Below are 14,966 nucleotides of genomic sequence, written 5' to 3' on the forward strand. Positions count from 1 at the left end.
AGAACAGATAGAAGTTGTTGCTTCATGATTGGCATCAGGTATTAACGATAATAAATCATGATTTACCTATAAAATACAGAACAGTGTAAATGAAAGTTTTCTCAGTATCACAGTTTTTAAACACAAAGAATTCAAAGTTTCTACAAGTAAGAAAAAAAGAACAACTTCTTCCTCAATGTTGATATTTTTGGCTATTTTCCAGTCCTTACACTAGATCAAGTTTCCTTGTGTTAAAAAACAAACCAAACAAAAAAAAAAAAAGAAACAAACCACAGATTTTATTTGTAAGTGTTTGATAAAGTTCAACTTAACAGAGAGTCCCACCTGCATTTATTTTTTTAACAAAGGAAGATAACCACGATATTTAAAAAAAAAAGAGAAAAAACAATGAAAACAATGCATACAATTACCACACAAATAACAGAATTATGGGGGTGAATATTAAGAGGTCTAATCTTAAAACAGATTAGAAAGAAATTTTTTATTGCATAAACTAGTGAGACAATCCAGAAGTAAAATTCTCTCGGGACTAGTACTTATTTTAGTTTAAGAGGTATCAGCTTACAGGGAATTTCCTTCCTTAGCACTTAAACAGTCACATTATGACTTAGTGTGTGGCCTCTACTATTTCTACTTGGTCAAGTCTGACAAGGACAGGCTTTGCTTGTGCAAGTCTCTTTTGCAAAGAGCATGACTAATTTTATTACACTGTATAATTTATGCTGAAGCAAGTACAACACACATTTTCTTCCCAAGTTTACATTACATACTTGCTTGATATTTAACAACACACTGGTTGGGGGTGGGAGGGGAAAGGATTTGTTTTTCTAGATAGGGAGCAATTTAGAACAGGACACTACAGAAATTTAATAATGGTGACCTTAAATATTTATTCCTCAAAGTAATAAAAAGTTTTAAAGACACATGTGAAAGGAATCTAGTATGATGCGGTGAAAGGAAGTACTAAAATTTGCTAGTAGTAGAAGGCTAGGCAAATTTTAGAACTATTTAATTCAGTGCTTGGTATGTTCTCTCAATCCTTCAAAGTCAAGTTACTCACTGCAGATGCCCAATTCTGAGCTTAGCTCCTAGATCAAATCCTGAGCTTTAAGTTTAGTAATACTGTCAAAAAGCCATTGAAAACACTCATGCATTGTATCAGTGTTTAAGCCTAGTTCTTCAGAAAACGAAGATAAAGCAGAACAGAAACACAGCCAGAAGCAGCTTTGTCTAATTCATCTGAGCTGGAAAATTGTGTATTTAACCAAAATAAGAACAGAGTTGATCAAGTTGATCCATATTTTTCCACATTTTCTCTGCTGGAAGCCAGAAAAGTAGCATGAATACGTTCTAACCAGAAAAAAAAATAAAGTACTTCTGATAATCTCTTTGTAGACTTAAATTTGCAGCTGCTTGAGGCTGCTATACAAGGTTACTATCGTTCAGCTGAAGGTTACCAACACGGACAATCAAGAAGCAGTAACTGTCTTCATATTTCTAGGTCACTGCAATTTAAAGTAAAATGGTTTGTGTAAGTAAAAAAAAAGTTAGTAATTCTTCAAGAAATAGTTAATCACACAGGACATGCCAGCCACGGTTTAGTCCATGGACTGGAGAGGGGGCATGCATGGGAGGAAGTCACTGTAAATTTAATCTTCAGGCTCGGGATAAGCTAAGTAACACTATACCAGCCGTTATTTATGAAGTTACAGAGATTCGTTTATCTCTAATAAGTGATCAAAGAACACACAGATGCTGTGGTTTCTCTCAAGAACAAAGGGTAAAAGTATATTGTGATACATTCTGTAACCAGTACAGGTATTTCGACTATCTCTACTTACACTGAGCAACAGATTAGACTGTCTTTCAATTTCAGTGAGATAAGTGAACACACAATACCTTATTTATTTCCAAGGTTAACAGAGACTCAGCATCAGTTTTGGCCAACTGTAGCTTGTTTTCTGGCACATAAAGCTCTTTCACCTCATAAGAGGCATCCACTGGTACAATGTCCTGTATAAAAGGAATAAACAGAAAGCTTCTTGGACACTGAACACTTAGTCAGGAAATAAAATTCTAGTGTTACACTACTGTGTAGCAAAAGTTTATTCATTAAACATTTTTTACTAATTTAAAAGCCAGCACTGTTCCAAGATTATGATACGTTGCTAGCCAAGCTGCTGGCTTGAGTAACTGAAGCGAAACATCCTGACGAGATTTTTTCAAAAACCTTAAATACCCCACATAATATTTACCTAGTAAATATTTAACTATTGAATTATGTACAGGGTTTATGACTTATTAATGCCTACATTATCTACAGCAGAAAGGAAGACACTATGCTTTTATACTTGCTAAAGTAGTAAAAAAAGTTTTAGAGACTGAGCATTTATAAATTTAAGTCATTCGCTATACAACATATGTTAGAAGTGGTAACATGGAGATAAAAAAAAATATCTCTTTCTCAAAGTGATTAATGCAGAAATACAAATTAAATGTATTACTTACAATTAATGACATAACATCAGTGTCCTAATCTATATATGAACAGCTAGAACATTTAAATGTGAAGCTATCTGTGCGCATATATGCAATGAACTGAAATCTAGTTTTATAACCAGTTTTATTTGAAAAAAATTCAACTTCCTCCATGCAAGACATTCTCACACCACGATGCTCAAGACCTTAAACTTCTTGTAAGATATGAATATAAGGATAAAAACATTTGCTTTAAAAAAGGGGGAAATGAAAGAAGGCCATAAAACTTAGATAAAACTTCGAGTATCCTCTGAGAAAGGATGGTGCAAAATGTCAAAACCCAGTCAAATATTCAAGTGATATTCAGTAGCAAAATATCAGTGAAAAGCAGCTGACAGTCTTTTTAAAACACATTTCTCAGAGTTCTGGAAACTTTTGTAAAGTAACGCTTTACTTTTTGAGAAAAATGCTCACCCATACAGCAAATTATATACAGAGATAACAAGAATAAAGAAATTATCTTTATTTTTCCAGTATATGCAGCCCAGAATAAATAGGTATGCCTGTATGAAACACAAAGTTTGCCTAAGCATTTTAAAGCATTTATCCAAGATTTATCAGACATTAGGCACTACCTCTGTGGAAAGTAAAACAAAGGAAGTGAGATGATGAAAGGAAGTGGGAGATAAAATGACTGCGGGAGTAAAAATACCTAGTGAGTCAGACTCACTGGCTGTTACATAATTCATATCTCCAAAGACAAATAAAAGAAAATCAAATTAAACTAGCACTTAGAAATTATCCTTTATATGGAAAAGCTCAGTCCATTACATATCAGACATCATTTGGGAAGCTAATTTTATTAGACAGCAAGTTAGGCAAAACCTGCCTTCTCTTTTCTCCGACTGCACAGCAGCATTACAGCCCAGGAGAGCTGCAGCAGACTCCTGCCACAGCAATAAGCCCAGAATCAAATAAAGGCATTGCCTGCTATAAAGAACAGCAGACCTTACAAGCCAAATATGACTTGAATACACATTAAGCTGCTCCATAGAAGATTCCCCTCCGGACCCTAATTCATTAACATGCTAAAATGTCCTGATTTTACAAACCATCAAAATCCTAAAATAGATGTGCCTATTGAAAGGGTGTCTTCAGATATTATCCTGTTTTTAGTGCCCCACTAACGGTCTAAACAATGGAGAAAACAAAGGTTTCACAATGTATTTTCTGCCAACAATCTACTTCACTATAAGGATGTAAATATCTTGACAGTTCTTGCAACACTGAGTCAGATATTTAGAGAATTTGTAGGATTAGTAAACCTAGACTCCCTTGCCGGCATAAAAATGGTATTTAAAACAGCATCTTAGATTATAAAAAACCATCAGTATCTTAGATGTAAAAAAAAAAAAAAAAAGGCAGTAAGAGGAATCCATAGGTCTTTAAACCACATGAATTTTACGAAAATGCTAGGCAAGCAAGCCATCTAGTGACCACTTCAAGGTATTAAGTTTACTTAAAGGTTCATTCTACCAAAGGATAATTTACACCATATTCCACTATATTTCTTATTTATCGATGCATTCATAGAAATAATGACAAAATAATAAAAAAATAAACCAGATACTTCATGGGACTGTTCCTCCTCAGACTGTGATAGTAGGTTCTTTGCTGATATCTAACATCCTCAACAGTCTGTAAAGAGAGGGCCTTCAGGCAGGTTTCCCATAGACGGGCATTCACAAGTGACATCCAATTTACATTACTGAATAACTAGCCTTGTAAGATCATATTGAGGTGTAAGGCCACTGTATTATTTATATATGGAAAAAACAGAGGTATTTGCTTGACTATAATAATCACTTAAGTCTTGATACCTACAGCTTGCAAGGCAGTTTGTCAGTACTTTTAAGTATAGGGAAAACTGAAACATGTAGTGGCCACCACGATCTTAACAGAAGGAGACATTATTTTCTGGACTGAGGGCTGCCTCTTCTCTGCCCACCAGTTGTGTTCTATCGCTTTGTAAATTCACTGGAGCCATAGAAACACTCCTCCACTGATGCAAAGAATAGGAACTTCTGACCCCAGACATTAAATGATGTTCCTCTCATATGTGTAAAGACACCCCTTTACACATTTGTTTTGGTCAAAATAATTCATGTTTAGCTTATGTACATCTGCATAATCTTAAATAATTTTGACCACAAACACCTAGGAAATATTCATACAAACCTATCAGTCAGCAGATCTAACTGGATGATTGTTGCCTAAAGGAGAATCCCTGCAATTAATACAGAATGGCTCTGAACCAAAACCTTGTCTGTGCCTTTTCCCAGAACACAGAAGTTTAAAAACAAGAGAAGAAAGCAAAAGAAATAAATAACACCACCACCACAGTATTTAACAGGTACACAACTCCATGTAACTGCAGCTTGCTCTTTAATAGTAACTCCAAAACTATATGTGCCCTTTTACCAATTTGAGGTACTGAAATTCCTGTAACATTCAGTAGTATGTTTTCAGAAAAAAGCACCCACAACTAAAGCACACATACCTCAAAAATAGGAAATCCATAACTTAAAGTACAGGAAGCTCTGCTTAATTTAATCTAAGCGTGAGAAGAAATTGTGTTTTATTGATGTGGGAATTACAGAAGTCAAATACTGAGGTGTTTTTTTTTAAATTATGATTAAAAGCTTATACTGGTTTTTGCTCACTCTTGCTTACATCTTCACTGTTGCATGTTTAAATCTTCACTATAACAGTATAAAACTAATAGTATAATCTTGCATATACTTTACACAGAGCATAGGGGTTTTTTCCCCAGCTTCTCACACAAAACAATTACGAGCCATGTCACAGAATCACAGAAGGGCCTCTGGAGGTCATCTAGTCCAAACTCCTGCTCAAACCTGGTCCCAGTTCAGCAGGGTGCTCAGGAACTGGGCCAGTCAAGTTTTGACTAACTCCAAGGATGGAGCATCCACAAAATCTCAGAGCAACTTGTGCTAATATTTTACCATCTTTACAGTTAAAGTTTTCCCCTATGTCTACTTTGAATTTCCTATGTTTCATCTCATGAACAACCTCAGTTCCCTCAGCCTATCTTCACAGGACAGGTTCTCTAGCCCTCTCACCATCTTTGTGGCTCTCTTCCAGACTCACTCCAACAGATCCATGTCCTCCTTATGTTGGGGGCTGCAGAGCTAAACACCAGGTGAGGTCTCACAAGAGCAGAAGGGGACAATCACCTCCCTCAACCTGCTCGCCATGCTTCTTTTGATACAGCTCTAGATATGGTTGGCTCTCTGGGCTGCAAGTGCACATTGTTGAGTCAGGTTGAGCTTCTCATCAACCAACAGCCCCAAGGCCTTCTCCTCAGGGCTGCTCTACATCAATTCTCCACTTATCCTGTACCGATAATGGCAGTTGCCCTGACTCACATGCAGGACTCTACACTTGGCCTTGCTAACTTCACAAGGTTCACATGGGTGCACCTCTCAAGCCTATCAAGGTCCCCAATGAAAGCTCCCAGTAAGCAGCACACCTCTCTAAAGAGTATGTCAGGTCAGCAAATAGGTGCCTCTGTACCTTCCCAGAAGAGAGTCACCTACCACCATTACGGGTCACCTTTTCTTAGTTGCGCTAGGTATTACACAGGCAACAGATCAGGCTGCCTTACTCCCTGTTCCAGCATCTCTCCTGATGTGGCGCATCTTTCCTCTTCAGTCTGCAGAGTGGCGAGGCAATTCTGCAAGGGCACCTCAGGCTTCAGGGAAAGTCTCTTCTTCCTCCAGGTACTTGCCATTGCAAGCTTCCATTCCCCTGCACTATTGGCCCCCCTCCTCCCTCTTGCATGTGCTGGTGGGGGAGGTTTTGGCTGTTTACCTGTGGCCTGTAAGTCTACTGCAGAGTGCAACTTGGAACCAGCTATCTAACTTCTCCTCAGCCTACCTGACATTCTGCAGCCACTTTCTGCAGGAGCCTCTCCACCTGAGCACACCTTTTGCAGGCAGGTCTGCTGCCTGTCCCTGCCCCAAGGAGAAAGGTCGAGGCCCTTCCTGCAAGTCTGAGGCCTGCGCTGCAGCCTCTTCCTTCAGCAGCTCTGTCTGGGGAGGCATTGGCCACTGCTGGGGTAGATGGCACAGCCCCCCTGGAGCTGCAGCCTTTGCTCTCAGATGACTACCCACCATTCTGCCTTGAGGGTCAGGTAGGATGAGCGCCCTTGACCTGTGCAGATGGTCACTGACCAGTGCCCAGTTGCTGGGATGTGTGTACTTCAAGTCTCTCCATTCAGCCAGCAGAATGTCCATTCCTCGAAGAGGTGTCCTCCCGCTCAGCCATGCCATGCCACAGCCCGTTTGCCCACCCTGGTCACAGCACTCCCCAGGGCTGCCCTTTGTGGGAGTGGGGGTGGCCACCGTTACGCCCGGGCCCACGCACACCTGGTCAGCTGCTCCCATGGGAGCTGTCGGCTCCTGGCGGGTCTCTGCTCTGCCCTTCCCCTGGGACTCCCTGGCTCAGGAAACCACCCTCCATATGCCTCAATCTCTCACTCTGTTGTAGAATGCACCTGCACCAAAGCTGATGATGGCCTGGGTTCTCTTGTCTCTTTCTCATGTCTTAGGAAGAAAGATACTTTGTTTAGTTATCAAAAGGTCAGTCATTGCACACAATGTCAGCATGTATCAAAGGTAAAAGATAGGTATGCTGCAAGTTAATGTCATTGTACTGTATTTCATACAAATGCTTATTACCAGCATTATATACCATTTATAAAATCTGCATGATCTGCATTTTGTTTTAGAAATCCCAGTTAGTTCCATCCAATCGCCTTTTCCTGTAGGCATCGCCATCTGAACAAGTAACAGTTGTATTCATACAGTTTTTCTGCTGAAATTATTTTGAAAGCAGGAGGAGACAGGAAACAAAGTTTCACAAAAAATAATGATTCAGAACCCACCTAGCAGCTGGGTATAATCAATTGTCCCAAATATACTCTGAGTGTCTAATTTACAGTCTAATAACAAAGTGAGCTGAAGACCTGTAATGCCTGCTCTATGTGAATGTTGCAGATACTAAGCTCCTATGTTTGCAAGTTTCTTAATAAAAAAATACCGAAAGATGTTTTGGAGCCTGCGGTAATTCGCATTGATGACCAACATGATCACGCAGAGTATTCTTTATTATCAAGTTTTTGGTAAGTGAATGAGGAACTAGACAGGATTGAGAACTTTGCTCCAGAGAGAACCATGGTGTTGTTATAGTGATAGCTACAGTAAAATTTGAGGTTAAAAGAAAAACCACAAAACAAACAGATTTACAGAACAGTAGAATCCATTTTATATTTTCCAGGAACCGCCAGCCTCAAGCTTCACATCATTAACAAAAAAAAAAAAAAAAAAAAACCAAAAAAAAACCACACACACAACTTGACCTTATAAACCACAACAAAGAACAACCCCTAACTTCTATTCTGCCTCAAATTCTCGCCACTCCAAACTTCAGAATTTGAATACAATTGCAAGCAATCGTGTGAGTAAGTCTAAGAAATCAGTACTATAAGATACCATGAGGACCACCTTCCCAAATACAAGTATAATGCTAAGCTTAGGTAAGAACTTGGCTGTAACTGTTGGGGGATGGATGGGAGATGGAACAAGGGACAGAACGTTGATCCGTACACTCACAGTGGACTGAACTAAATAGTAGTAAAGTGCATAATCAGATTCCAGTTTGGGAGGTTGTATTTGTAGAGCCACTGTAAGGTGATGTCCCTAACAGGACATTTATACAAAAGGTAGTTAAAAATTAAAAAAGTTACCTACTAGAAATGCAACTCTTTCCTTGTACACTTTGTACTTCCTCAACAATAAAGATGGCATTCCTGAGTTATGACTTCTTCAGAAAATATTTTCCAGGCTAAATATTGAACTTGTTCCATAGTAAGGAAGCATGAATTTTGTGCAAGGGGCCAGATCAACTATACTTGTTGACAGGAAAAACAAGAACACACACAATGAGATCTTTACAGCCAAACACCTACACTAGGCTTGTCTGACTCCATTGGAAAGTATCAGCTGATTGAAATCCAAAACTATCAAGCTCAAAAGCTACATAAGCCATTCTGACTAGGCTGGGGAGGAGGGGGCAAGCATGCAAACACCAATTTGTGTAGTACTGAAAGGAGCTGTGGGGGAGGTGGTGGTGTGCAGGCATGGAGAAGTGGTGAAAGGAACTTTCATATGACTCAGACTCAGTAGCTTTAGGAGATGCTCATCAGTACCTTGTATTCTAGGTCCCTAAAAAGAACTTTGAAGTATCTATTACATTTACATGCAAAGATACCAAGCCAGATGATCCTCCAAACCAAGTTATACCACATAAGAAGTTTTCAGGTTCCACAGCTGTTTATTACTCCTATTTCCATGTGGTTCTCCCTTATTCTTCCATAAAGGACTGAACATGTTTTTGGAAAAGACCTGATATATTTGTTTCAGAGTTCTTCTCAAATATTATGAAAAATTCTAAGAACCAAATAATTCCACTACCTATAAAAGAACAATGTTTCAAATTCTAGTTTAATAAATACGTATGTGTGTATATCTGTATCTCTATTTCAACACATATTTATACAGTTCCAGCTGTCTTTACTGCCATTATTATCTGAACTACTATAAAAACAGACCTTGAAATTCAAGGCTTACCAATACTTTGTGCAGACTTCTTCCTAAACGTTTTCACAGCTATTGAAACAAAACGAATATCCCAAATTATTTTTAATCCTGCTAGCCTATGGTCTTCTTCTTTACTAATCACAATCCATTATTAAAGAACACAGGCACAGCTTGTTCCAATTAAAGGAAACTTAGAGAAATTATTTTCTCAAGATATCACTGTATTAATATGGCCTGAGAACAACACATGCCTGTTCAGCCATGCCTTAGTTTCATTCTCTCTCATTTAAGTAAGCAACCACTAAGGTATCTTGACATTTGTGATACTGTTGGCTATAAAGACAAAAAATAAAAGCACTAAAACTGTGCCTCAAGCATAGGACAGCTGACTGGGCCAGGAGCCAGCATTCAGCACCGTGTACCAAGTGTGTTAATGTACTTTGGAGATCACTATCTTGGCACACGTGACATTGGTTTCTACAATTATGAAGTTTACTTAATAGTTCTGAGCAGAAGGCGCAAGGCTTCCCACAGTCACGAAATGCCACCTCCCATAGGTAGGACTCCTACACAGGCGTCTCCTTTTTTCTTCCAGAAAATATTCAGATTAGCATTAGGGTAAGAATAAATAATTCTGCTGTGGTTTTCTGCCCTGTCTTATCTCCTGAGCAACACTGTGCAAGCAGTGATCTATTAACAGGGCCTTCTTGAAAATTTAGATACAAGGGACTAAATCTCTCCAGAGCTGTAGTGGCACAGAGGATTAAAATCAACTCCACGCTGGCTACATGATGAGGTCTTTTGCTTGTACCAACTTCAACACTTGATGGAGCTTTACTCAAGCTACTGCCTACACTCTAAATTTCCAGAACATGCACCTCACAAAAATATGAGTAATTGCCTGCTAGAGTATCTAAATTAGTTGTCTCAAATGTCATCCCACTATCCACAGACTATAGATAAGAATGTAAGGAGACCTATTTCTTCTAGATGAAGATTAGTAGATTCTGGGGGTATGGTTTCAGGAGAATAAAGCCATCTCATGGCTGCCTCCACTTTTGGCAGGTTTGGGGTTATTGGTTGTTTATTTGTTTTGTTTTCTGTAGGTGGTTTGCTGGCATACTACTGTTTGTTTGTGAGGGGTTTTGTTTGGTTTTGTTTTGTTGGTTGGTTGGTTTTCTGTTGGTTTGGTGTGTTTTTTAGGTTGGGTAGTGAGCTGAATCCACTTATCAAACAGGAGGAGGCCCAGAGGCTTCAAAAGTGTTGGTGTAGATCATAGGCATGAACAAAGAAAGAGACCTACCTTTTCAGAAGCTATGAACCAATAACATAACTCAGCCACGTCAAGAAGATCAGCTTCCTGAACCGGTCATTACACAGTTGCAGAACCACTTTTACTAGTGCAAGAAAAACATTGGGAACAAGGGAAACCAGACACAACCACAGCAGCCCCTATCTAAGCCAGCTCAAATTACTGTGTAAATACAGCCCTGTCTCTTCACATCTGCAGTATATATTAATTGGTTTGCTATAGAGACAAAGTAGAACATTTCAGGCCCTTACAAATGCCAGTAACCAGTTTTAAAGTCTGCATTCATCATTGGTTCTGTAACAGCTGAGACACCCTTCTCTCCCTTCCAGTTATCAATTAAGATAATTAATATAATTTTCCACTTGTCCAAATCTTATTTCACTTAGAGATCAATGTTGCTGCAATGTTTAGATTTAAAAAGGATGCACATAATAGGACAAGTTTGAAAGCTAGATTTTAAAGATGCATAAGCCTTCAACTATTAAAAAAAACTGTCTCTGCTTTTCCAAGTACAGATGTTCAAATTGCAGGCACAAACGTTTTGAAAAGGTTACTAAGATCTATCTGCATTTCTGCTCACCCTTTCTTGAAGAAGTTCCACAACTTGTTGTATACAATCATTCACATCACAGGAATCAGTTTTCAGCACAAGCTCGGGGGCTTCTGGTTTTTCATATTCCGAGTCAATCCCAGTAAAACCTACAGAACATAAGAAAAAAATCTTAACTGACTTTTTCCAAAAGATTGTGCCAATTTTAACATTGTTCACAGACAAGTTTTCTATATAATCAACAGGTTTTTTTCTTCATCAGTCCATCCGCTAATCCTACTACATGACTGCATCAAACTTCGGTATTCTGCAGCACATACATAGCTCATTTTTGTTAGTGAAGTTATTTGATTTAAATTGCGAATAAAGGACGGACCATTGGCAGAATAACTGTGCACATCAAACCAGAGTTAGTCATCCATCACCTGTCCTTCATTATTAGCTGTGATGTGATTGTTGTGGGGTTTTGGTTTGTTTGGTTTTAAACACAAAGCTGAACAATCAGTATACGTGTAAATTTACACTCATGCCACCAAGCAGCACTCCAAAGAGTAAGGAATTCCAACATCTATTACATTAGCTAATCACTCATCTTAAGATAGCTGTTAATGTAAAGTAGATTGTGTGTTTATTATAGTTACAACAACTATTGTCACAGACTGTACAAGCTATCACTGACACTTCTTCCAGCTTACTTAGCTAGCAGTCTGCTTTGAAACAGAGGAGATTCTGAATAACCATGCACAAACAAGGGACAATCAAGCCCAACAGCAATGCATGTAAGCACTACAAGTCAGATCTGCAGGAGTAGTATCAGCTGGGTTACAGCAACTGAACATCTGCATCCTCTACAACTGCAGATGCAAACATTAAAAATAGAGTTTTTCACTGCAGAGTTAAATAATCTCAAAATTAGTAGCTTCATTCCCCATCTAAGAAAAAAATCAATTGCTGCAGTACCCCATGTGAAAAAGAAAGGCCAGTATCTGTTCCAAAAACCATGCAATTTAGAAGTATTGATCACTGGAGAAGTGGGAAGAGGGGGCAAAGAAAGTGTCCCATTACCACTGCCAGGGAAAAAGAAGGAAACAGTTGCTGACGCTCCTCGTGAACAAGCAAGTTCATTTAATTTTCATCCTTCGTATATCTGACAAGTCAGAAGATACAGCCACTGCCAGACCCATTTGTAACTTACTTAGCCACTGTATACTTCACTACCACTTCTAAAGTAACACAGTTCCATTATGGGTCTTGTAAGATTAATAAAATATTAATAAAATTCTACAGGACAAACAAGGATTTTGTACAGAACTATCTTTGTACTGTAAGGTCTCAACCCATCTTGCTTTGATTCTGAGCAAACCTTAGTTCAGCCTTATTTATTCCTGGTCTTCACATGGTATATTTGGTAGTACTAGAATTATCAAGTAACCAGTCAGGTGGAATATCTTAGATTCTTGAATTTTGTATCACTTTTGCTAGCGGTGAGTTCCTCATTACAGCATCTGCAAACTCAGCCTCTGAAAGTGATTAAACACTGCTTTGCTTCTTAATACAGGTAAAAAGTGCTATTGTCAGCCTCTGCAACTGTAATATAACACAGCTTGAAACAATACTTGCAATGAGTAATCACATATTTAAGCTTTTTTTATTGCAGGCTGTACTTAAATCTTGATCTGAGGCTGGGGATATGAAATTATTTTCATGGGCACTAGCACAGACCCTTAAACTTCAAAATAGAAGTTAGTCTCTTCAGAAGCATTCTTAATGGTCTTTAAAGAAAGACAGTGATCATGTTTTACTTTTTGGAAGACATTAGTTAACTCTTATTAATGCAAACCTTTATAGACTTTAGAGTGAATCGGGCTCTTTTTTAACTAGTTGATGGATACTCAAAGGAGGTAAGACTAACCCTCAATCATAACCTACAACAGAAACCACATAAACTGCTCAAGGCTTTTTAAGGATAGCCACTTCTGCCCTTTTACTCTCCTATGCATTTATCTAGTCAGTTAAATGAGCTAGAAGTTGATCCTGATTTTCTGCTTGGTCCTGTCCCCAGCCCATGCCGCTTTTAAGGGTAGTACACTCTCAGACTTGAGCACATCCACTTATGTGGAGTCAAATTACACCAATGGTTCATTTATGTAGAAAGGATGTGACTACATCTAGGTTCACCTTTAATTTCTCCAGCCCTGGCTTTCTTATACAGTCCTTTAACATCTCTCTGCTCACAGACATGCAATGGAGCATCCACAAATACTTCAAAAAAAGGCAGACTTGCCCCTTCATGAATTTGTCTGGCGTTATTACGATCCTGAAAGAAAACAGAAAAAAACCTAAAAGATTGCACCTACATATCGTTATTAGCTTCTTTAAAATGAACTTTGAAAGCAGAAAGACAACAGTAAAATGGAAATGAGCTTTCAAAGTTTGAAAAAAGAAACATGATTAAATCAACCAATGCCCTGCAAATTACATCAGTTTGGCTCCAGTTCATCACATGGCAAAAGCTGACATGAAGATCTGAAATAGTTTAGATTAACCTGATTTACGAAATAAATAAAAAAAAAATAAAATCCAAACAAAAACATACACCCCACCAAACAAAAAACAGGCATAGAGCGCAGATTTTTCTATACCTGCCGCTATCTTAAGACCTGCATTCCCAGTTACATCTGCATAGCTCACTAAAGTCAGAGGTGGTATTACCTGCAGCTCCTGATATGATCACCCTTCTCTCCAGAGCACCAGATTTCTCTGCATTCATCAATCTAACAAGACTTGTATGCTCCAAATATTACTTTATTTGTATGGTTTGCCAAGCATTGAAACAACTGAATTTCATTTAGAGAACAAAAAAATTTTCAAAAAATCCACTATAACCATCTTTTACTGAATATAGGGTTTTTTCCTCGTATCTAAAGATTTCTGTTTTACTGCAGGATCTTGAGTTCTCCAAATGATTATCAGAAGAACTATCTGTACCACTATAACTGAAGAAATAACACCTTCTCATGCTGTGAAAGGTCTGGGTCATTCTTCAAGATACTTAGTGTTCACACATCCTTTCTGTCATAGATGAGAGTCATCTATGTTCTCATACACAGATGAAGAGTATTCACAAAACAATGTGAACATGGATTTAGGTTAGTTTTCAGTTATGTTGTATACATAGCATGAAATAAAGTAAAAAGAACTACAGCCTATTCAACGTTTTTCTCCTAACCCACTGGGGAAAATACAGCTCACATCATTCATTCACTAATGGAAAAGTTTTAAAAACAATTTAACTGAGTCTTCAGATCTATATCTGGTCTTCATATTAATTGAAGTACTGGAAACTACATAGATCAAACAAGATATTCTAAGACTCTTGGAGTATCATTTGGGTTTATTCCCAATATTAGATTAATAATTCTGCCTAATAGACTGAAGGACAGTTCTAATTATAGGACTAATATAAACTTTTTATATTTAAGATTAATGTTTCTGAAATTTGAGTAATCGTCTCTAGAAAGGAAAAACGTCATAAAAAAAAACAGGCAAGCAAGTTTAGCAAGGGATTCCTTTAACTAAAATTGGTGACATTTTGCATTTTGTATATTCCCTACACTTTACCTAGAGGGTTTTCACATTTACCTGAGTATAAGGAGAGATGAAACTAGTAATGCACACCAAACCAGCATCTGCAAACAGTTTAGCAACCTCAGCAATACGACGAACATTTTCTTCTCTGTCTTCTGGTGTGAAACCCAGATTCTTATTAAGGCCTTGGCGAATATTGTCACCATCCAATGTGTAGCATGGAATGCCATGGCATACTAAATACTCCTCCAGTGCCATGCTCACTGTAGTCTTCCCAGCACCAGACAGACCTAGAATATTCAATAATAATATCAATATAAGCATAGAAACAAGTTAGGGAAAATTGTATCACATG

At 38.1% G+C, this 14,966-nt stretch overlaps 1 protein-coding gene across 3 annotated transcripts in view; it reads right to left on the minus strand.

The window, feature by feature from the left end:
• Nucleotides 1-14,966, minus strand: part of PAPSS1 (3'-phosphoadenosine 5'-phosphosulfate synthase 1) — a 56,581-nt gene that overhangs the window by 22,443 nt on the left and 19,172 nt on the right. For all 3 annotated transcript variants that reach the window (XM_037380743.1, XM_037380735.1, XM_037380749.1), the window contains exons 3-6: nt 14,666-14,901; nt 13,202-13,340; nt 11,054-11,172; nt 1,900-2,013 (exon numbers count right to left, since the gene is read on the minus strand). In XM_037380743.1, the coding sequence (XP_037236640.1) occupies nt 1,900-2,013; nt 11,054-11,172; nt 13,202-13,340; nt 14,666-14,901 (608 nt within the window). The remainder of the gene's footprint in view (nt 1-1,899; nt 2,014-11,053; nt 11,173-13,201; nt 13,341-14,665; nt 14,902-14,966) is intronic.

The sequence above is a fragment of the Falco rusticolus genome, chromosome 1, assembly GCF_015220075.1.
Source record: "Falco rusticolus isolate bFalRus1 chromosome 1, bFalRus1.pri, whole genome shotgun sequence".
NCBI classification, from domain to species: domain Eukaryota; kingdom Metazoa; phylum Chordata; class Aves; order Falconiformes; family Falconidae; genus Falco; species Falco rusticolus.